At 41.1% G+C, this 23275-nt stretch overlaps 2 protein-coding genes across 2 annotated transcripts in view; one reads left to right on the top strand and one right to left on the bottom strand.

Moving 5' to 3' along the window:
- The window catches only part of LOC133526383 (histone acetyltransferase KAT6B), a 42777-nt gene extending 21589 nt beyond the window's left edge, over window positions 1-21188 (top strand). Inside the window, 9 exon segments of the mRNA XM_061862990.1 lie at window positions 538-1469; window positions 7217-7415; window positions 8042-8439; window positions 8715-8758; window positions 8760-12706; window positions 15761-15912; window positions 16368-16522; window positions 17361-17463; window positions 19049-21188. Coding sequence (XP_061718974.1) covers window positions 538-1469; window positions 7217-7415; window positions 8042-8439; window positions 8715-8758; window positions 8760-12706; window positions 15761-15912; window positions 16368-16522; window positions 17361-17463; window positions 19049-19350 — 6232 coding nt within the window. The 3' untranslated portion in view covers window positions 19351-21188.
- The window catches only part of LOC133526400 (stress-activated protein kinase JNK), a 483516-nt gene extending 461370 nt beyond the window's left edge, over window positions 1-22146 (bottom strand). Inside the window, exon 1 of the mRNA XM_061863021.1 lies at window positions 22119-22146. The gene's annotated coding sequence lies outside the window, so the exon portion shown is untranslated. The remainder of the gene's footprint in view (window positions 1-22118) is intronic.
- Window positions 22147-23275: the final 1129 nt, after the last annotated feature.

The raw sequence follows: 23275 nt of genomic DNA, 5'->3' as shown, positions 1-23275 counted from the left end.
GTGGTCACTGCTATCATGCCATTACCCCATTTCGAGGTTCGATAACTTCGCAGTTATCTTTTTGTGTAAAAAAAACTGTGCCAGATCCCTGCATTAGCGAGGCCCCGGGCGATGGCCTTGCTCACCCCCTAACACTGCTTTTACGGTTGATTCTCTCTATCTCGCCGCTACCCCGTGGTCACCACTACACAGGAACCTCTCGATCCTTATCCACGTGTTTCTATCTATTTCACTATTATCCTTAGTTAAAAGTATCCTTCTGCATCAAGAGTTTGCTGTGAGTACGTAACTTCGGATGCAATAATTAAAATAAAATATCCAGTGTCACTTCAGGAAGCATGTGTGTCGTCTTTTTTAGGGATCAGGAAAAAACTACCCTTGTACAATTGTGTCACGTCGTTTTTTTGGCCGTTCTTTTTATAGTTGTCATCGTATTACGGCTTCTTCTAAAATATGTTTTTTTCGACGGTAGCATGGTCTGAATCTGATGTCGATTGGATCACATGTGAGTAAGTTAAATGATAATGTTTTGTCCAGGTCGGGTGCTGCGTCGACGCCGCGGACGAAGAAGGCGCGCACGCCGCGCCGCGCGGCCTCGGACTCCGAGCCCTCCGACGGTAATGACCCCCCCGCGCCGCTCGACCAGAGAATGTCCAAGGAGAAACAAAAGTTTTTCAGATTCAGCGCCTTCAACCTCGTCAAGCGGCGGCGGCGCGACTCCTCCAGCGACTGGGAGGGCTGGGACCGGGCGAGGTTCAACGGGGTCCGGGTCACGAGGGTGCAACGGTTGGAACTGCGCCTAGAGCGCCGGCGAAGGCGTCAGCCGTCCACCGACTCGGACTCGACCTCGCCCCCGTCCCCCCCTCGGGAGCTCTTCTCCGCGCCCCCTCGATCGCCCGTCCACACGCCGACCATCTTCGAGCGGCTCGCCAGCGACTCCTGTAAAGGCGTCTGGGGTTTCGCCGCCGAAGCGCAAAAGCAGCGGCAAATAGAAGAGAAACCTGTTGAGTTAAAGCGACGCTCGGAATCGCCTAGAAAACAGAAGCTGGAGCCGAGAAGGATAGCGCGGCGACGCAGCAGATGCGGCGAGCGGCTACTGACGACCTTATTCGACGGCCTGTCGGAGTTTTACTCAGTACGAACGGAATCTAGATCCCAATCGAGGCATCGCGGGCGACCTCGAAGAGAAAAATCCGTTCGACGCGAATCCCTAATAGAAACCAGGGAAACGGAGCGACAGGTCTTAAAGGAGACCCGCAGTACTTTCCGCAAGCACCTAGAGACGTTAAAACGCGAGCGCAGCCCGAGCGCGCCCCCAGATTACATAATACCGAAAGAGGAGTGCAACACTAAACTGTCGGCTTCTTCGTTAGTGCGCCTGGCGGCGTGCAAGCGGCTCGCGCACGACGACAGCGAGAAGCTGTACCGCGCGCTCGCGCAGGACCGAGCCCCGGCCAGCAATCAGACGGGTAAGGCGCCCGCCGGGCCCGCGCGGCGCCCGCGTCTGCCCTGCCCTACCCTGCCCTGCCTTATGTCACCTGCCTTCTGGGAATTTTCTGAAAAGTGTGTGCCTTTTTTTTTTCAAGAAACGATCAAGTTTTGAGTTATTTCTACTCAGAATTACGAAGACCATCAATTTACAAACAAAAAAAGAAGTATTCAAAAAAAGTTGGCAGTTTCGTGACGAGTTTAAACAAAAAACCCAGTTCTTCATAAAGTTTTTATGGATAACTGGGGACACTTTTCTGTTTTAAAATCAATACTTCTCCGGATTCTGAGTCGAAATGATCCAAAATACGTTAGTTTTTTGAAAACAAAGTAAATGGTACACTTTTTTCTGAAAACCTTATACGTTACTGCACTCATTTACGTGTCGAGCCTGAAATCACTCAAAGTACCACTTCAACTAAAGGTCTGACATATCCGAGACATCCAAAAAGATCATCAGAAAATGCACCGGAAGATTATTGTATGCATTTGTTTTATGAAATCTTATAAGAACTTTGTGTCACAGCCATGGACTAACGTATATTGAGCGGTATCCATATATTTCTCTTATGGGATCTCATAAGACAATTCCAAAAATTTATCTGGTAATTTATGGTGATCTTAGTGGATGAAACTGATCGACATGGAAATGACTAGCGGTACCGTATCTGCGATGAGCTTGGCGCTATGGAAATATTTTAAGCTGTATATCGACATGAGCGTCAAAATCGACACCGCACAAGATTTTGGACGATTTGACCAGAGAGTGTTCCCCGTGCTGGATACGACACAAGCCGAGTTGTCGATTTGGACGGCCGAAGGATATACAGCTGAAGGTCCGCAGCGCCGGCCGGCAGCGGCAGCACAGACGGCGGGCGTCGCCTCGGGCCGGCTCCGTGCTGCGGGTGAAAGTGTCTCGTGGTGGATCGTCCTCTGATTGGTGGCCGTGGTGCTCGTGTTCTCTCATTGGCTCATTCTCTGCTCGAAGCGACGGTGGCGCCGGTGACTTGTCGGGTTTAGGCGACCACACATGCACTTTCGCTCGCGTACATGCGTGAATGTACGGCTTTACGTGTTACGGTTATGTTTGACGCAAGATACAAGTGATGCGAGTCATGTGGTGTCCGTTTTTATTATGTTTGTGACGCAGATGATAGTTCCCATAGCTTTTGTCTCGCGTCAAAATTTTATTTTTTATAATTTCACATGTACTAATCGTTTTACAGTGGTGATTGAGTTCCCTTTGATTTCCTATTAATTCTGATTAATCTTTTAATTTACAGTTTCTTTTTTCATTTCCTTTTGTAATATAGTGTAATTTGGATTTCTCCTTTATTTCATGTCTTGTTCTTTACTGATCAGATCCATCACGGTTACCCATGTTATCCATGTTTATAAAACACGTTCTGAGATACTGTGATGGCTCTGTTCACATATTATGCAGTATGTACTTTGTATGGGTTCTATACCCTGATGAGATTTTATCTGGCCCTCTCCATTTTGCCAATTTTCAGTGGTACTAATATATTTTCCTGGCAAGGAAACTATTTGACAACAGACATTGAAAGTCATGGAATGTTACCGATGTAAACCAGAAAAAAAAATCGTATATCGAATAACGATTAAAATTAACCGTTTTAATAGCGAGCAACGATTAAATGTGACGAATTTTTAATCGAAGAGTTGCGATTAACATTAGTCGCGACTAAATTAATCGTCGACTAATTATCAGCGATTAACTTTTTCAATCGATTAATTAATCAATTAATTTTCTCTCGATTATTTTTAGAACCAAATATCCGATATGATCTTTATAACCGACTTAAAAAAAAAAAAGTTCCTTAAGTGAGCTATTAAATTGTCATAAATATTCAGTATGAATGTACTGAATCGTTGTCTCATTTTATTAAAAATTAGACATTACTAAAAAGTGCACAAAACTCAATAAAAAATATAAATTTAAACTTTAAATAAATATTGTTATTAAAAATATATATTTTTTACTCTTTATTATTACTGGGCGTATGAGATGACGAGTGAGCAGTTTTACATGTACTCGTATGACTAACTGATAGCATGATAGCTGGAGTCTAGGAATAGGATGATTTTGACAACAGAGAGTGGTCTACAAAAAAGGAATAGTTATTAGACATGCGCGAAACAGTGCTTCAAAAAGTAATGCTATATCACATCACTTTTTCGAAAACGTAATGTTACACTGAGATATCACATCACTTATCACTCGAAACGAAACATTACCCGAACGAATACAGCGCGCGGGCGCGCGCGTGATGGCAACGTCACACTCATCACAGTACCAACTACATTACGCAGCGAGTGTTAGGACTCTAGGGCGTATCATATCGGCGCGTCGATCTATTACGCATTGCGTTTTGTCACCGCCATGAGATAGATCGTTTTTGTAATGTTTTTATTTTTATAGTCGTAAAATATGCATCATAGATAAAAAATAAAAGAAAATATCTGTTAATTAATGAGATTACGCCATCGAGAGTCACTAGGTAGTATTTTTATTTGGGTATATCAATAAAATTATGATATGATACTGATACGAGAATGTACTGTGAACACTAGCTCACTATTAAATTAAAGATAAATAAGTAACTTCACTCGTGCTTAATTTAGTTTGCCGCGAAAGTCAACCAAACCAAACATTTCACAACAATAATAAACAGTAAATACGTTTTTGTTCGCCAAATTCAAACTCGCAAGCGAATTATCATTTAGCCGCATCCTTATAGGTAAAATACTAAAAACATTGTAAGCTCTATGGTAACGCATTACAGTTTTAAATCGATTGCAGGTGCAAAAATCCGTTATCGTATCAATTTAATGAAATTTGCAATAACTCAAATGCGACTGCTACGACCGGCCGAGCGGACCGATCCGAAGTGTTCCGAAAGCATTGCGGAATGAGAGCGAGCGAGCAGTGAGTGCGGGTGCGAGCGGGATAGCAAAGTAATGATAGCATGGCAAACAAACATCACACATCACACCATCACGTCTCATTGCTCATTATACATTACGCGGATTCTACTTGAACGGACCTTTCGTACCGACTACCGGCGCGTCAATCTATATTGATGCTTTACGAGTTTACGCGCGCTTCGGCCAGTCATATGTTCGAGTGATGTTTGAAGTAATGCTTGGTTTCTCGGAGTGATGCGTAATGCAACATTACGCGTTTGAGTGATATCTCATTTGTGATGTTACGCGCATTACTTACACATGTCTAATAGTTATCGATTTCAGTCGCAACAATGTCAAATTCATAGATTTCGATGAAATTGTACAACTTCTGTTAACTATTAGAAATAACAAGTACTGGTTTCTATTAGCGCGTCTTGTTAACTTTCTTTTTTTTTAAATAGACTCATTTAATTAGTAATTATTGTTTTTCTGGTGGACGTTTAGGTAAACTCGCGTAAAGCACTGATTTTATTGATCTTATTTGTAAATTTCGTAAAGTTAGGACTGCTAAAAATGGTAATTTTGTATTACACATATCCTGTACTTTAACTTTAATAAACTACATTTTTGTTATTATAAATTTGAATTTAGTTATTTGAATGAAAGTTAGGCGCAATCAATTTTCTCCAGAACTAACTTCAAAACAAGTGACAATTTCTCTGAAAATCGACTTAATTTCAACGTAATTTTGATACTTAAACAATCTACAACATTTGCTAAAACTGATCTTATACATCATTTTGTATAATTTACTAACATAGTTTTTTGATGAATTTTTAAAAACTGTCCGTTCTCGTCACATATTACCGGGGACGCACGCTTGCGACCTTATCATTAAAAGACAAGATGAGAAGACGTGCTAATAGAAACCAATACTTGTTATTTAGATATTACGTAACAAAAGGAGTACAATTTCAACGACTATATCTATCAATTTTACAATTTTTGCTCTAAAATCGTTGCCATAACTAATCTTAACAGAGTGCTAGTAAGTATGATTAAACGTATTTTACACTTATGTTAAGCATTTTATCTAAAAGTACTATATTTTTTGAAATGTATTATATTTTTAATGCCTTATTCTGGAAAATACTATATTCCACCAAAAACTAGTTGGCAACCCTAGTAACACCCTCTGTCATGTCAACAATTGTGACGATTTTAACTAAAAGGCACCCTAGGCCCATTGTCGATTAGGTTGATTTAATTTTGAAGCTTTATGAAAATAGCGCCTTAATGACAACCGACAATAAGTACCCCTTTGGTTGAATACGCCACAATTGTTTGTAAATCTCATTGTTGACAACTTGTTATTTGATTCAACGTATAGTGACCAGTGTTAGGTAAAAGAGGTACTAAAATCTGTTGAATGAGGTCTCATTTAATTATATTATTGACAGGATGTTTTTACGTAGAAAATTTGCTTTCTAATTTTCTCCAAAAGACATTATAAAATCTATAATATTTCATACTTAAATATACTATAGGAGCCGAGTAATCAGCTGTAAAAATATCTGTAGCTAATTTATTAGCACCTTATTATAGGCTTATACTATTTCAGGGCCAAATAAAATCTGGTCAGGTTTTACATTAATGTTTGGTAATGTTTGATTCGTAGTAAGCAACCTTGTATAATCTAAGAAGCATTTGACGGGTAACTAACTGCACAATTTCACAATGTTGCGCTCGTGTGTCACTCGGTACTGTAGTGGAAAAGGTCCCACAAATGTAATATATTAAACGGAGGTTACTTGTGAGCATGTCCATATTGAACATATTATATCCCTTTGCAATTCTAGTAAGAAAACGAGACGTCTTGTGTAAAATTACTATTTTATATCAATAATTAAATTCTTCCACTCACAGGGTTGACTGGAAGAAGCGAGGGGAGGTCTTTGCCCAGCAGTGGGGTAAAAATGTAGGCTAAAAAAATCAATTTTTGTATGTAACTTAATTAAATCTTTTTAAATATTCAGTAAATAGTTTCGTTTTCTAACTATGTTTATCGTTAGTTGACTGAAGTTACTACAAATAGTGTTAAATGGTTTTTAAATGCCGAGGTTGGTAAAATAGTATAGTATTTCATAAAGCGTTGTTGCCTAAGTAAGGTAAGAGATTGAAAAGCTTGATATATCACAATTGTATACAATACTTTTTCTACGATTTAACTAATAATACTTACTATAAAATCTAAATAATTAATGAAAATTGGTAAGTGTCTCAGTAGACATAAACGCGCTACTCCCGCCCCGCGCTCTGCGCCCGTTTAGTCTTTTCTATGGGAGCGCGGCGGCATGTGATTGGTATTTTTTTTTTTACAGTTGACTACAGCGTATCGAAATGAATCTTATAGTTGAGTGGGAGCAGCCCATACATGAAAAGTACGCAAATATAGTTCTGTATACGAAATCTTAGTTGAAACCATTACAGTCGCAAATAGAAAAGAATATTATTGAAATTGACATTTTAAAATAAGTGATGCAATATCAATATTTAAGCTGTCTCTTTTGGTCTTGACATTTTCCACATATTTAGGAAACTTTCATTCTTTGGTGTAGTTAAACGTTTGTTTACCGTTTTCAGTCAACTAGCTTATATGAATAACCCAAACACACGGATAGTTCCTCTGTGCCTGAGATTTAAGAATTCTAGATTTCGCCTACCGGGCCACAATTCTTACCACAAGAGTATACCCTATTCAATTAGAATATACCAATCTCACATCATCTCCCCACAGAAAGCAAGAAACTTCCCCCGGGCGTGACGGTGGGCGACGCGTCGTTGTTCAGCGCAGCGCTGGCGGCCGTGGGGGCGCTGGAGCCCGAGCCCGCGCTGGCGGCCGCCGCGCCCCCGCCGCGCTGCCCGTCCGCCATCGAGTTCGGCCAGTGGGAGATCGACACGTGGTACTCCAGCCCCTTCCCGCAGGAATATGCCAGGTCACTAGCTTTGATATCGAGTCGATCCACAACAACTCACTTGTAATACAATTCAAAATATCCTATCCGCCGCAAAATATCCTATGCTCCGGGTCGTATCTGGTGCAGGTCATTTTGTTGGTAGACGGACGGGGAGGGGCGGTCCTTTAAAATGACTCTTTCATAATAATTAACATAAATGACGAAGCCTTTTACGAATTACAAATATTATTTATTCAAGTAGGCATAGCAACAATCACTTTTGTACTGTATTACTGTTCAGAAGTTGAGTTGATTTGGAGATTAAACATTGGAAACGATCCATATTAAATTAGCGATGTACTCTGCTTCTGTGGTCGGAAGAGCTACCAAATTTTATGAGCGTATCATTAAAAAAAACGGAAGATTCAAATGATGAAGAAATTTCTAATGTTGACAGAACTATGTTGTTGCTGTATGTCCATTTTAGCGACTATAATGTTATTTCTAAAGCCGTGATGGAAGCTTATGAAAGTACTCTGCACTTCAGGCCGCACTTGAAGAAACACAATGAACACTTCACATTGCTCACACTAGTCTCTTTAAAACTGTCCTCAAAATGAACCATTCAACTCGCAGGCGCTAATTTTCAAATTTGTCTCTTCCAGGCTTCCCAAGCTATTCCTGTGCGAGTTCTGCCTCAAATACGCTAAAAGTCGGGCCGTGCTCATGCGCCACCTCGACAAGTGCCTGTGGCGGCACCCGCCCGCCACCGAGATCTACCGCTGCGGCGACATCTCCGTCTTCGAAGTGGACGGCAACGCCAACAAGATCTACTGCCAGAACCTCTGCCTACTCGCAAAACTCTTCCTGGACCACAAAACTTTATACTACGACGTTGAACCGTTCCTCTTCTACGTGTTAACTAAGAATGATAACAAAGGATGTCATCTCGTCGGATATTTTTCGAAAGAGAAGCATTGTCAGCAGAAGTACAATGTGTCGTGCATTATGACGATGCCGCAGTACCAGAGGCAGGGCTACGGGCGGTTTCTCATCCATTTTAGTGAGTGGTGGAATCTTTATTACATATTCCTTTTATTTATAATAGGGTACTTTCTTGTAATCAAATTAATTATCATTTTTATAATTTAATAGGGAACTTAATAAATTAAACATTTGAAATGGTGAGTCGCCAAAAGGTTCTTGAAATACGTGTCAAGTTACTTATATAGAACTTCTAAATATTTTCATTCGTCCCGCGTATTGAGTTTAAACTGTTGGGAAGTACCCTATTGTCTTACTTTGAATTTAATTATATGAATGCAATTTTTGTTTCAGGTTATTTATTATCGAAAGAGGAAGGTCAACCTGGAACACCAGAAAAAACCTCTATCAGACCTAGGCAGAGTGTCGTATCACGCTTACTGGAAGTCGGTTATACTCGAATTCCTCCACGACCACAAAGACAAACCGTTCACGTTCGAGGACATCGCGCATACAACCGGCATGCATATGAACGACATCGCCGCCACCTTCCAACTGCTCGGCTTTGTCAGATACCTACCCAATAATGATTCGATGAAACTAGGACTCTGCATAGACTGGAATAAGGTCGATAGTCACGTGAAAAAATTAAGAAGTAAACCGCGATTGGAAATCGACCCAGAGTGCCTGAGGTGGACGCCGCTTTTGGCCCCCACCGTCAACCCCTTCAGGTCGCCCGACGAAGGCTCCGCCGACCAGGATACTGAGAACGACGAGGAAATGAAAACTGAGAGTGAAGACACAGCGACAGAACCTGAAACACCAGTCACTAAAGCGGAGACCAAGTCGAAGACCAAAACTGAAAAGGAGAAGACACCTGAACCAGTTGAGGTTACGTCATCGGGGAGACGGCGGACGAGACCTCTCAAGTACAGTGAAACTACTTACCAGACTACTCCTACGCTCGCTCAGGAGGGCGGTAGAAAGAGGAAACGGGATGTAAACAGAAAGCTATCCGAATCCAATTTAACTGAGGACGATAAAAAATCAGAGGAGGCGACGCCGCGGCAACAAAGAAGTAAAAGTGTTGCGAGGCGGTCCTCCAGAGTCGCTCAGAATGAGCTCAACGAAGACTCCAACCCTACTCCGACACCCAGAAGCAGGAGACAAAGTGTCAAAGAGAAGGAGACATACGCCTCCGATAGCCAGGATAGTCAAGAAGATACCCTCGACACTTCAGTAGCTGCAACAGCCAGTGTCAAAGCGAAAGCGAAGCGAAAACATCCTTGGCGAGGACGCCCAAAGAAGCGACAAAAGGTCACCAAAGCTAATAAAGTCAGAACTGATTCCCCTGACACCAAGAAAGCGAAAATGGACGAGGAAACCAACTGCAAAACTGACGACGATTCCATGGCGGAAGAAAAGCCCAAATCGCCTGTTCTCAACCATAATTCCCCTAAGAGTCAAGATGACGAAAAACCCAAGGAGAAAAACAAGAATTCAGACAGCTCTGAGGACTCTTCTGGGGAGGCTGATGATGAAATGGACGTGGAAGAGGTAGAAGATAAAAGAAGTGTATCCAGCAAACCCGCCAGTCCTCGGCAAATAGAAGAGAACAGCACTGATCATCACACCAGTGATATGGAACTTGACAGCATACACATGGATTCACCAAAATCTATAGCTGAGAAAGAACAAGTCATCAAAGAAACCTCCACTGAAGACAGTGAGAAAAATGACAAAGCCAATGAAGATGTAGAATCACCCGCTGTCAACGCTACTGAATCAAAACCGGAGTCGCACTCGCAAAAAGTAGATGAGCAGGCAGAAGCAAAAAATGGCGAAGTCGAGTCGCCGACTAAACCTTCGCTAGACGACAAAGAGACTATAATCATATCAGAATCAGACGACAATAATAGCCAAAGTTGTCCGCTACCTTCTCCTAAACCCAACAACACGGTACCGGCGCAAACTAACAATGAAAACAAACCGAAAGAGGTTGAAGAAAACGAAAGCCCTTCTAAGGTTATACCTGTTGTGTCCACGGAGAACGCTCACATCGTGTTGGACCACAAGATTCAAGAGGAAGTGAATCCAAGTAGACCACCAGTAGATCTTATTGTCCCTAAAATACATCAGATAGAAACTATAATAGTTGAAGGAGAGTCTGACAATGGCCCATCGCCCCATGTCAATACGCCACAAAAATTTCATGATAAATCTGTTATCAATGAGTCACCAAAACAAAAAAGGACTCCAGAAAAAGTAAATACTGAATGTGACCAGAAAAAGTGTGAAATTAGAAAGGAAACAGTAATACAACATCAGGCTATGGAAGAGCTAAAAAGTCCAGAGAAAAAGTCTCCAACTAAACCTGACTCGATCATTCAAAATGTGGACCTTCAAAGAGACATGAAAAATATGAAATTACCTGAAATGCCTAAACTCGATTCCTACACAGATCTACCAGATAGGAATAAATCTCAAAATTGTGCTGTTAGCAAAGAAAGCGAAATCACTTTTAGAAATGACTTGGTTAATTCAAGAAAAGACGAGATGGTCATTACGAGAAATGTCATAGAACCAAATATGATCAATTATCAGAATACCTTGAGCAACTCGATGACCATACAGCAAATTAATACGGCGCAGCACTCCTACCTCAACCATAGAGCCAGCGTCAGCAAGGAGTCTCAAGCCGTTCAGACAGACAAAGTGATGAAGACCAGTGAAGCTAACAGAGTTAACAGCATGTCTGACTCGCCTGTGATAAGCAAACCGACCAAACTAGAAGTGCCTCATCCCATTACATCCCCCGTCATCAACCCAGTGATACCCAAAGTACCCAATGTTACGGATATAAATTTTTTACCTAGATGCCAAAGCGCCAATGCCGCTGTAAACTTGGGATCTGAAATGGACCCTAATTTTGCAAACAGCAATGCTATCCAGAATTCTCTCGGAGGCTCTATGAATATCGTCCAATGTAGCTCACAGGATAAGGACTTAAAACCAAGGGAGAAAAGCAAGCTTCGAGACGTAAGAGTAAATTCAGCTCACAGCAAATTGGAGAAACCGGAAAAGAAAAGCAAGAATGACACTCCAAGAAGCACGCCGGAGCCCAAAGTCGTGTTTTTTCCAGAGCAAAACGCTAACGCCCGAAAGCCAGAGACGTCGGTCCCAATAAACGTCATCAACACCAACGCCGGCCCCGTCACGAGCAAGCCCGAAACAAAACCGACCAACGAAGCACCAAAAAAGCAAGATTTTTTTAAGAAAGAGAAAACGAACACCACAAAATGTGACTCAAAAAACAACACAGTCAAACATGATAAGACTTGCACGACGCAACTCGCCTTAAAACCGGACCAAAATGATCTAAACAAAATGCTGCCCAAGCTGCGTTATGACAACGATCTCGTCCCAAAAGACTATCCCATGAACCAAATCCCAAACTACCACACATCTCACGCTCAGTACCAGTGGCCGCCCTGGGACCCCGCACGCCTGGCACAAGGCACATGGGACCACAACAGATTCCTCGACATGAAAAACAGCGACAAAAACTACCTGGACAAATTCCAGGGTTTCAACCTACCTCATCTAGAACAGATGCAGAAATCGCCCCAAAAGCTCCATCCGAAATATGATCAAAAAGATTTCCATAACATCGCTTACGGAGCCATTTCATCCGGCATCTACGCGACTACGGGCCTACCGCATTTTAAAGAAACTAAAGCACCTACTTCCAAAGCGTCCGAATGCTCGCAGAAGAACGATTGCAAGCCTTCCAAGCAGTCAAAAACGACGACAGCTTGTCAAACGCAGTGCGAGTCGAAAAAATCGCAGGCGCAAAACGAAGCGCAAATGAAACAGATGATGCAGCGTCAAGTCAAACAACAGGAAGCCGTAACCAGCTGCGCTGAATACCGACAGCAAAGTCCTCAAGTGCTGACCTCGCCTGGCTGTAAAACTCCTTTCAACAACGGACCATGTAGCCAAGAGAAGGAAATAGAAAAGAAAAGTAGACAAAAGAAGGAGGAATCTCCTAAAGAGAGCAAGGAAGAGATGTGCGAAGCGGTGAGCCCGGCTTTGCAATCTATGGGCGTATACACGCCAGACTCGACCAGCAATTCTGTACATTCAGTGCAGTACCCTTCCTGTGAGCTCGACGTGTCGCAGTTAGGCCTGGAGTCTCCCTCAAGTATCGGGTCGGACCTGGCGTCTCCGTGCTACATGCACGCGACGCCGTCGCCGCAGTACCCGCACTCGGCGATACACATCCCTTCGATTATGACGCAGCCCAACCAGCCGCCGAAACAGCAGAAGATCAATAACAGGAATAGGTGGGTGTTTTTAATTTTGTGAGATATCTTTCTGAGCATTTTATAATTGACGCACCTGTATTTTTTTAAATTAGATCTCGAGCATTATTGTTTGTTCAAAAGAATGAATGCGTGTTTCAAATACGGTTTTATTGTCGATTGTGTTTCGGGCCCATAATTATTGGGCCCGTTTAAACGCATCATACGCTCCGAAACTTGATATTATAAAGTAGTTATTGAAAGTTCAAATTAGTGATGGGTAGGACATCAATTTAAAATGAGTTTGTATGAGTACCTCATTCTCTAAAATGAGGTGTTACAATGTCTTACTTCAAATGAGGAGAGGTACTAGCACTTTTGCAGCATCGACTATTCCATCAACTCCAACGGCAGCAAACCATATTTAATGTAAATACATATTTAGGCATTGCTAAACTTCCTTTTAATTATTTAATTGGAGTGCAATTCTGGAGGTTTAAAACAGAACTTTAACACCAGAAGACATAAATTTAAGAATCAAACTAAGGAGTTAAAATACATACATCCTATTGCAACTTAATTTGATGCTTTTATGAAACTTGTTCTAATTTAGCAGTTTATTATTTTTATTGTTAGATTGTTCAGTATCAATTTTTGCTACTTGATATCATTTTAAGTTTAACATTCATATATTGAAATAAATACTAACCATAAACTACCAAACAAACAATTAACAAACTAAGGAGAACAAATCCAATATTTGTTGTACCATTATTATATAGAAATTACTAACTTACCACCTCATAATTTATCAGTAATAATATCATTGTAATATGATAACAAACGAAAGCCTCAATAACGTTCGAGCGGTAATGCCACCGGCGTGTAACATACACTTGATTTTTGTATGCAAAAGACACAACGAAAGACCCACAGGTATATTTTATCGCGAAAACAATGTTAATATATTGTTATTTTGGCATAATTATAAGAATGGTCACTGATCACTATTTATAAAACACAACTAAAGATTACGAACAACTTTTTCGAGTTTCTCGTACTATAAATATGTCAAAATCATAAATGATCGAAATACTATACGAAGCACGTTAACAAAAAGTATTACAAATTCAAATCGTTAAAATGTACATGTTTATTTCACCTATACAAATTATATTTACTTTTTTTATTAATAAACTAATGTAAATTATCAAATTTTGTGTACGCCATTATATTATATTTCAATAATTTAAATAATATTTTGGTTCTTAAACGATAACTGTTTTTAAGCAAGCTTCGTAAATGCCCAGTGAGACTTGGTTGGCATTTCAATCGCTTATCAAGTAACCATTTCACTGTCCAGTCTAATTGATTCAGATTATACATGACACCAGCAATATGAGTCTTGAGGTCAGGTTATACTGGTAAGCGCGTTAGTACAATAATAGCTAACAAATATGGAGGCCTACCGCGAACCACGAAGTTTTGCTTTGCTGTCGCACTTACGTATGAAATTACAAGTGCGACAGAGAAAAAAAACTTTCTTCGGTAGGTTCTTTGATGACTTAGATTTTTCGCTTTTGACAAGTAACTTAGCAATGCTAGGATCAAAATGGCGTAATATGTATGCAAGCTTCCGGACGCTTACGCTTGTTTTCTTTCGTGTTTCATTTTTAACGTATTTTCGATGAGGTGTTATTGAAGCACGGCGCGTGTCTGTCTCACTCCCTCTTTCGGTAAATCTAATTCATTGTTTCATTTTGAAAGGATTTTTGAGGAGATGTCACAGTGAGGCGAGTGACTGGTACAAACACAACGCATTTCTCGGTGGACCTTTTGTCCTTGCAATAAGGTTTGTAGTTGGGCAGTTGTTAGTGTGAGCGATGAATACGATGACGTCAATGACTCATTTCTTCATTTGAATGTCGGCGAGCACCGAGCGCCTCGCGACTCTCTTGCGAGTTGTGAGGAACGCGAGTGAGTTTGAAAGGCTGAGAGTTTTTTTTTTAAATTTGAAGTGTTTGAGTGGTAAGAGCTGTGTGTGATGCGCGCGAGTAAATGAGTAAAATTAATTGAGGAGTGATGTATGACATTTATGCGGTGTGAAGTTCTGCGACAATTTAACAAAGTGAGTGGTACAAATGAGGTGCCTCACGAGTGAGCAACTCAACACTAGTTCAAATATTCATTTTTAGCTTAATGGTACAAATTAGTGTACAGTCATCTGAATTACACATACTTAGGTTAGATTATTTTAACACATTCACTGCCAGACAAAAAACGGCGCACTACCCCAGAAACCGGTGGTCTATAGCTGCGTACAAAACAACTCGCTCTGAACAAAGTTCACGAGCACCCACCAGGTGGGTTCCCGGCAGTGAATGTGTTAAAAGTTTCTTACAAATATGGATATGGCGTTGGCAACTGTTAAAGTTTTTTTTATATGTGGTGCCACAGCCAGCGTAGTTTTTATCTGTCTAGTTTTGTAGTTGGCTTTAGGGGCTGGCTTTGAGAGGTCATACAATTACAAAAAATAATCAATTTTGACACCATTAGTAGGATTGACAGGTAAAAACCTATGCTGGTGCACTCTGTAAAATACATCGACCGCCCAACCCCGTTAGGCCAACCGTGACAAAGTAGGTTATAATTTGCTTAACTTGGTTAACTTGTTATTTAAGCTTAGAATAAATTCGTTCGCAGACGTTTTTGCTTGTTAAAAATTAACTTGTTATTTAATTACAAGTGAAGTTAACGTAAGTAAAAAATACACGACCAACCCTCATGTATGTATGTATCAATTTATGCTCATACCAAACTAGTAGGTAGGTATAGCCCATATGAATTAATTGCAATGCATTACAGGTGGCCCGAAAATACGTTGATAAGTTTTTTTTTTTCCATGCTTAAACCTTTTAGAAAAATGGTTTTTCTAAATTAAAGTAACAATTACACGTCAAAATATATTTTTTTAGGTTTGCTGCACAAATGCTTTGCAGGAGTAAAAATGTTTTGTCATCTTATTTTTGGTCCACCCTGTGAAATACGAGAAGTGTATTTGTCGATACAGCATCTGAAAGTAGTATTTATTATCAGGAACGCCGGCGCCAGCAGCGGAGCGGGCGCGGGAGCGGGAGCGGGCGCGGGCGCGGGCGCGGGCGGCGGCGCCAAGAGCGAGCCCGCCATGCGCGGCGCCGCCACGCCGCCCGCCAGGAACCGCACCACGCCCCCGGCGCACCAGCCGCACGGTAACCTGCCACTCTGCTAGCTCGGGACTCTGTTCTCCTACGAATCTGCTATTTTGCGATTATGGTGACCTACGACTCGGGTATTCAGAGTCTGTTATACTGGTATCATGTTTGTGAAGCAAACTGCCTTGTAGTTTCGGCCCCGCCTCACATGTTGCCATATTGATTTGCTTTTTAGCTTAAACAATTTCTCGTCTTTGCGTTTATTTCAGTTGCATTGTTATATTGACTTGTTGGCATTAATTGAATCGATTAATTAGTTGAGCGATGGACTAGAGTCGGACCAAGTTGGCAACGATTTTGACAGCTCAGACGGAGACCAAGACCATTGCATTCGACTAAATATAAACGGCTTTGATCTGCCGCTCCCCACGCTTTAACACCTCTGCAAACCACGAAAACGACTACCATGCTTTACCACACCAACTTTTTACAACGACCTCTAATTTTTACAGCGGGTGGCGGAGCGGCAGCGGGCGGTGCCGGCTACCAGGGCGGCTACCTCTCCTTCCAGCAGCAGCAGCAGTACCACGGAGGGGGCTGGGCGCCCTCCTGCTCGCTCGCCAAGCTGCAGCAGATGGCCGAGGCGCCGCAACACCACCACCAGCAGGTACGCCGCCATACAGCCGTGTACAAAACTGGATACTTATGTCAGGGCACCGACTGTACCTGTGTACAGTCGCCATGAGATATATCGGAGCGGCCAATGTGCTCACAATTATATAAACACGCCTCTATTATCAAGGCGTTAGAGTACGTGTTCAGATATTTTTAAATATCTCGGCCGCTTCGATATATCTGATGGCGACTGTACCTGGCGTCTCTTTTGTTCGCCATCATTGCCGATATCGGGCCACAGCAACCGACAGATGGTGTTAATATGTCCAATCCACTACGTGCGTACGACATTCGAGTGTATTTTGTAAAAACGTTCATAGTGGTTCCATATTGCGCTTTAAGTCTCAAAGTTAATTGCTAAACACATTTATTGAACTTATTTTTACTATCCGATATGAAGAAACTCTATTGCCTTCTGTGATCGGTTTTTTACAATGATATCCCGTACATTTTACTAAAATCTCATAAAAACTTTCTCATTTAAATTATATAAATATACCCTCCGCTCACAGATTCGATATAGGCACAAAAATATACGGTAAAATAATGTAAAATTACAAATTGGATCCCGGCCACGTGATGCGCTGCGTTAGTTTCGAACCCGACTGCATAACGTAGCGCCGTATTTAGTTGGGTCCGAGAGTTTCGTGACGTTACTGGTCTGCGGGCTCGGCGACGTATTCGTGTCGCTGAGTTCGAATGGTATTTCACAGAGATACATAGAAACCAGCCTAGACGCGGCGATGTGTCTGCAGTGGAGCCACGTGGCGGGGCTTCAAGTTGTACGTTGAAGTAATGTATATAACTAGACGGTCCTGTGTGTTGCGCAGTACGGGCAGCAGGCGGGCGGCGCGCAGCACTACCACAAGTACTACCCGGCGCCCAACCAGCTCGACGCGGCGCGCACCCGGACACACTCCGCGCCCGCGCCCAGTAAGCTACCTTCTGTTTTTCTTTTTTTCTTTATTCTTCTTTTTTAATAGGACATTATTACACAAATTGACTAAGACCCACAGTAAGCTCAATAAGGCTTGAGGGTACTTAGACAACGTTATATATATTATATACACCGTGTTTTTATTGAATTCCGTTAACTTCGGGGTATCGGTAAGTACGTTTAAGGAAACTAAATGGCATAGTTAATTTTGTGAAACAATTTTTTTTTTGTTATTTTTCAATTATTTTTATTTTTATAAAATAATGTTGCATATAGCGTTGTTATAATACGAACATTACATTTAACTCAACTAAACAATTGAAAGCAATACATATCAATGTCATTTCGAACATCGATCGTCCGAGATAGTACTTACGTTTAGTAGCAAATGTATGAACTCGTACTTAACACTAATCAAAATGTAAACAGGCCCTAAGGCAAGTGTACACGCTCGTAAGGGCTTTATAAGATAAAAATTAATTATTGATTATCTCCGAAATGGAGTTAATTAAAATACCGGTGTCTTTGAGAAAGTTACTTAATTTAAGCTCAGGGATGCACCCTTGAAAATAACGGAAAAAAAAACACGATGTATAATATATAAATATTTATAAATACTTAAATACATAGAAAACACCCATGACTCAGGAACACATATCCATGCTCATCACACGAATAAATGCCCTTACCAAGATTTGAACCCGGGACCATCGGCTTACTAGGCCAGACCGGTTGTCAAGATTTTGAGCAGAATTAAAGAAATTCTATAAAATTAATATTCAGAGAACTACCGCGGGTGGTCTTGCATATTCGAGCGATAGAGAAGCAGATAAAGAAATATTGATTTCTGTTTTTTCGCGGTAAGCCTTAGCAGTCATGTACAGATAATTTACAAATCATTTTGTTGCAGTGGTATCACTGAACAGTGATGACGTAATTGATGTGGCAGGCCCTTTTAGCGTTCGAAATTTAAACTGTAGTTTTAAATCGCATTTTTCCTAGTAAATAATAATATATTTAGTTTTAATTATAATATACTTGTGGACTTTTTTAAAGTGGGATTATTTAATATAAAAATACTGCAGGTTAACAAGTACTGTTAATAAGGTTAATTTAATTAATTGGCCGCATAAGTTATTCTAGAGGTTAAACTTGGAAAATGCTTTGTTACAACACTATTTTTTTAGGGTTCCGTACCCAAAGGGTCAAACGGGACCCTATTACTGAGACTCCGCTGTCCGTCCGTCTGTCACCAGGCTGTATCTCATGAACCGTGATAGTTAGCCAGTTGAAATTTCTACAGAATTATGTATTTCTGATGCCGCTATAACAATAAATACTAAAAACAGAATAAAAAAAAAAAATTCCAATCTCGAGGTTCTCATCCAATCACCGAAGTTAAGCAACGTCGGGCGGGGTCGGTACTTGGATGGGTGACCGTTTTTATAGATAATGGTACGGAGCCCTTCCTGTGCGAGTCCGACTCGCACTCGGCCGGTTTTTATTAATAAACTATTATCGCTATAGATATATCCTCGATGCGAGGAGTGTTTGTTAATTTAGTTTCGCGTGTCGTGTCAGTTCCAGGCAACCTGTCGCCGATGCAGCACATGCAGATGGCGCCCACGTCGCGCATGTCGCCCAACCTGAACTCGCACATCATCTCGCAGTACGGGGTGGGGGTGGGGGTGGGGCTGGCCAACTCGTACCGCATGCCGCCGCAGCAGCAGTTCAACAACCTGCAGATGATGAACGTGAACGCGCCCGTGCAGTACTCGGGCGCCGAGGCGCGGACGCAGCAGCCCAACGTGTACGCGTACGGGTACATCAACGCGCCGCCCGCGCTGGGGCTGCAGAGCCTGAACTCCAGCATGCGCCGGTAGCCCCGCCCCAAGCCGGGGGACCCCGGACCGAACCAGTAGTGCTGGTGCTCCAAGTCCTCACGCGGCATTCCAGTGTTTTTGTGACGGACGTCTGTGACGCGAATTGACCAAAAACCGATCGTATCGTAAGTACAAATAAGTTAGTGTATATAACGTAGCGTAGGATCGATACGCCGCTTCAGGTTGCCTTACCCGACGGGTTTTCGGTTGTAGTGCCGTCTTTTTAGTGTAGACGTCTCGCGCGGTTTCATTGAAGCTGAACAAAGTACAAAATTGCGGATAAATTGTAATTTAAACCTGTTTATATTTGACCGACGGCGAGAGATAGCATAATTATATAGTGCAATAAATTGTATTCGCTGTTGTATGTACCGGTTCGTATCGACCTCGTATTGTGATCGTCCGATGCGTAATAAAAATAAATCATAATAAATTAATATATTCTCAATTCCCAAAGAAATTAGTTAGGTCTTTGGTTTTGTTGAAAAGTGCAATTGTTTTTCGGATCGCATATTGTATGTCTAATAACGAAGTATGTATATTTTGTATACATTGTATGTACACATTGAACTCCGACTGCCGAGTGCAGTCTACGACTTAATTTATAATTTTAATGTAATCTGTTCTTCAAAGTGCCTCTTTCTCGTCCTCTCTGCTTAATTTCCGTGTAAGATATTGTAAATGTATTACATTTAGTTAACACAAGGCTGTATATAGATCGCGTAAGTAGTAACACTAAGATAGATTATGAGTTTCATTTGTGAATGTGATACCGGTAGGTGAACGGATTGGTTCCGCTCGCTGGATTGAATGCTTCAAGCTAATTTCACACAAAGAGTTTCTATCACATAATACTATGTCAAATTTAATGAATTACGTAATGTAATTGAATTATATTTTTAACAATTAACCGCGCGAATGACGAAAGTCCAAATTGTTTTGAGATTTTTGTTCCTATATTTATGTGTTTGGAAACTAAATTTGTGTGAAGTTATACACCAGTGACGAACAGGCCTAAATGACGGTTATCGTTTTTTTTATATTTTGTATTCTTTACACTCGTAGGTTTTAAACGTTTTATAATTAAGATAGTTATGTTTCGCTTAAGGATTATTTCGTGTTATCCCAGTAATTTATTGCCAAATGTTATTAACACTTAATTTTGCGTATCGTTTTAAGTTTTTTAGGTTAGTTGCGTTTAGTTTCAGCACGTACATTAAAATTGTTTTAAGAGGCGTTTCGCCGACCGTCAGTTGAATTTTGCTAAAGATCTGCCGGCTCTTGGCGCCATCGGGACCTAACATCACCAGGAGACCTACCGCGCAAACCGAAATTCGCATATTGCGGGGATCTTTCTCTTTTACTCTCTCTAAGACGTAATTAGAGTGACAGAAAAATGCCCGCAATTTGCGAATTTCGGTTTTCGCGGTAGGCACCCGAGGTTGGATAGCAATAGCACTTGTAATTAGCTTGCACTGGGAACAAGCTACGTTTCCCCCGGCAAGCACGCGTAATTTTTCCAATTTTAAACCTACATTTTGACTTTAAAATGCGTTTCCCAACTATGAAATTAAGTGTTAAGATTTTTCCCGACGCAAATGCAAGGCCTTGAGAAAGTTATTGCAAGATTAAATCTGCCATTTATAATGGTAAAAAATATTGTGTAACGACCAAAGTGCTTATTGCAAAACATTTGCGATTTCGCATCCATTCTATTTCCGAAGTTACCCGAATGCGTTATTCGAGATATCTAAACATAATTTGAAAGGTTCCGATGCCACCGAGCGGCCGTTGCTCGTTTCAGGGAAATTGTAAAACTGCGAAGGTGATCGACGCAAACCACTGTGTTTAACGGCGCCGTAAGAAACCAGAGGGCCTACCGCGTTCGACGTGTTGCCTCCCTGTCACACTTACGTACGAATTTACAAGTGCGACAGAGAGGCAACACGTCGATCGTGGTTCGCGGTAGGCCTTCTGGGAACTACCGCGAATATCAAAGTTTCGTCTATTTGCATGTCTCGGCCTGATTCTAATTTTAACATTGGCTCAAGATACGATATGCTGTAGACATGTCAGTGCCAAAAGTAACGATTTTTTCAAAAAACGTCATTTTTGACACTGACATATCTAATCCAATGTTTGACGTATCTTAAAGTTCGAATTGGACCGTAAGTCGCTCCTGTAGACTTAGCACAGAAGCGCCGCGACAGTATCTCGTCCGAAAGATGGACTAGAGTTAAACCAAGCTAACTCTGCAGCGATCGATAAAAAGTAGTTTTTAAAAATCAGTATGTATCAACGCCACACCAAAAAGTAATAAATAGTCTTGGTAATTGAATTAGTCTACCATTACCCCATTGTGAAAATCAGGCATCTACATTTAAATAACAAAAATGCGGGACAAAGATGACGTTCATAAGATCATAAGATTAGTAGGGCTGTATCTATTAGGTGTGATTAGTTTTCTGTGAAATTAAAACTTTGGTAGTAACTAATATTTTCTACATATGGTGCAAGTATGTATTAAGATGTCCAACATGTCTTTGTGACAGCTAAGAAACATTGCCATATAAAACCTGACCAGTAATATATGATCACGCGCCATATTGGGGAATTTCATTGCAATTGAAAGCAAGACATTGGGAGGAGTGGAATGCCTTGGCCGAGTCTGTGTTTCCGTATGAGTACAATCTGAATCTCTTCAAGGCTAGAGTAAATAGGTATCTCATAGGTAAGCGTGCTCCACCGTAGATCGCATCATCACTTACCATCAGGTGTGATCGTGGTCAAACGCCTGCCTATTCTCCATAAAAAAAAAAGAACTAAATTTTTCCTACTATTTGAACTGTCATCCTACTTGAGAATAACAGCGTCCTCTTAACAATGATCATATATTTCTGGTCGGGCTTTATGTCTATAAATTTAAGTGGTTGTCAAATCATTTTGCTGCAGAGTTATCCTGGTCTAACTCTACCCGTCTGTTTGTAATTGTATTAATTAGAGAGGGACGGGTAGATCTCGCGGCGCTCCTGTGCTAAGTCTACTGCATATTTGAGCGATAATTTTTCGATGTTGGCCGTTAATCAACTTGTTTTGGCGACGAGGATCGCAGAGGTTTACGTTACGTTCACCAGAGAGCAGCTTTGGTAACTGGTAGTTTATGCACAGTTCGCCTTCAGATATATCGGAGCGGCCAAGGTGATCACAAATATCTGAACACGCCTCTATTGTCAAGGCGTTAGAGTGCGTGTTCAGATATTTTTGGGCACCTCAGCCGCTCCCATATATCTGATGGCGACTGTATTTTATGTCTGCTGGTTACTGCGGCGTCCCAAGGTTATGAATGTTATTGTTACTAATGTGTAGTATTATTGTAAATACAATAACAGTAAGACATGTAGCAGGTGTTATCACACAAAATATAATTTTGTGAAAAAAATGGTTTATTATTTTAGTCCCTTTCCCAAGCTTACCTCCAAATTAGTAATGAAACTAATGACCATCTTTTTACCTTTCATATGGCTAATCATAGACAAATAAGAAGTAAATATGAATAAAGTGCTTATTCCATACATCAGTTTTGGTACCAAAACGCTTATTATTTTCGTACTCGACATCTAGCATCGAGTAGCGGAATTATCAGTACTGCTAGTTGACAATAGATATCGGGACGAACGAAAAGCCTAATGCTCAACAATTTTCAGATAACATTTTAACAGGAACTCTATTTTTAAATCCTGCTTGTAAATTATGATATCTGTAGCGGTAGTGATAATTCAGCTCCTCGATGCTAGATGTCGACTGCGAAAATAATAAGCGTTTTGGTAAGAAAACTAATGGCTGGAGTCTGGAGTGAGCACACTCTTTGCTTACTTTCTATTTCTCTATGATGCAATTAATACACATTGTGTATTGTGGTAGAATC

The sequence above is a fragment of the Cydia pomonella genome, chromosome 16, assembly GCF_033807575.1.
Source record: "Cydia pomonella isolate Wapato2018A chromosome 16, ilCydPomo1, whole genome shotgun sequence".
In the NCBI taxonomy this organism is placed as follows: domain Eukaryota; kingdom Metazoa; phylum Arthropoda; class Insecta; order Lepidoptera; family Tortricidae; genus Cydia; species Cydia pomonella.
This window is presented reverse-complemented; position numbering and strand designations above follow the sequence as displayed.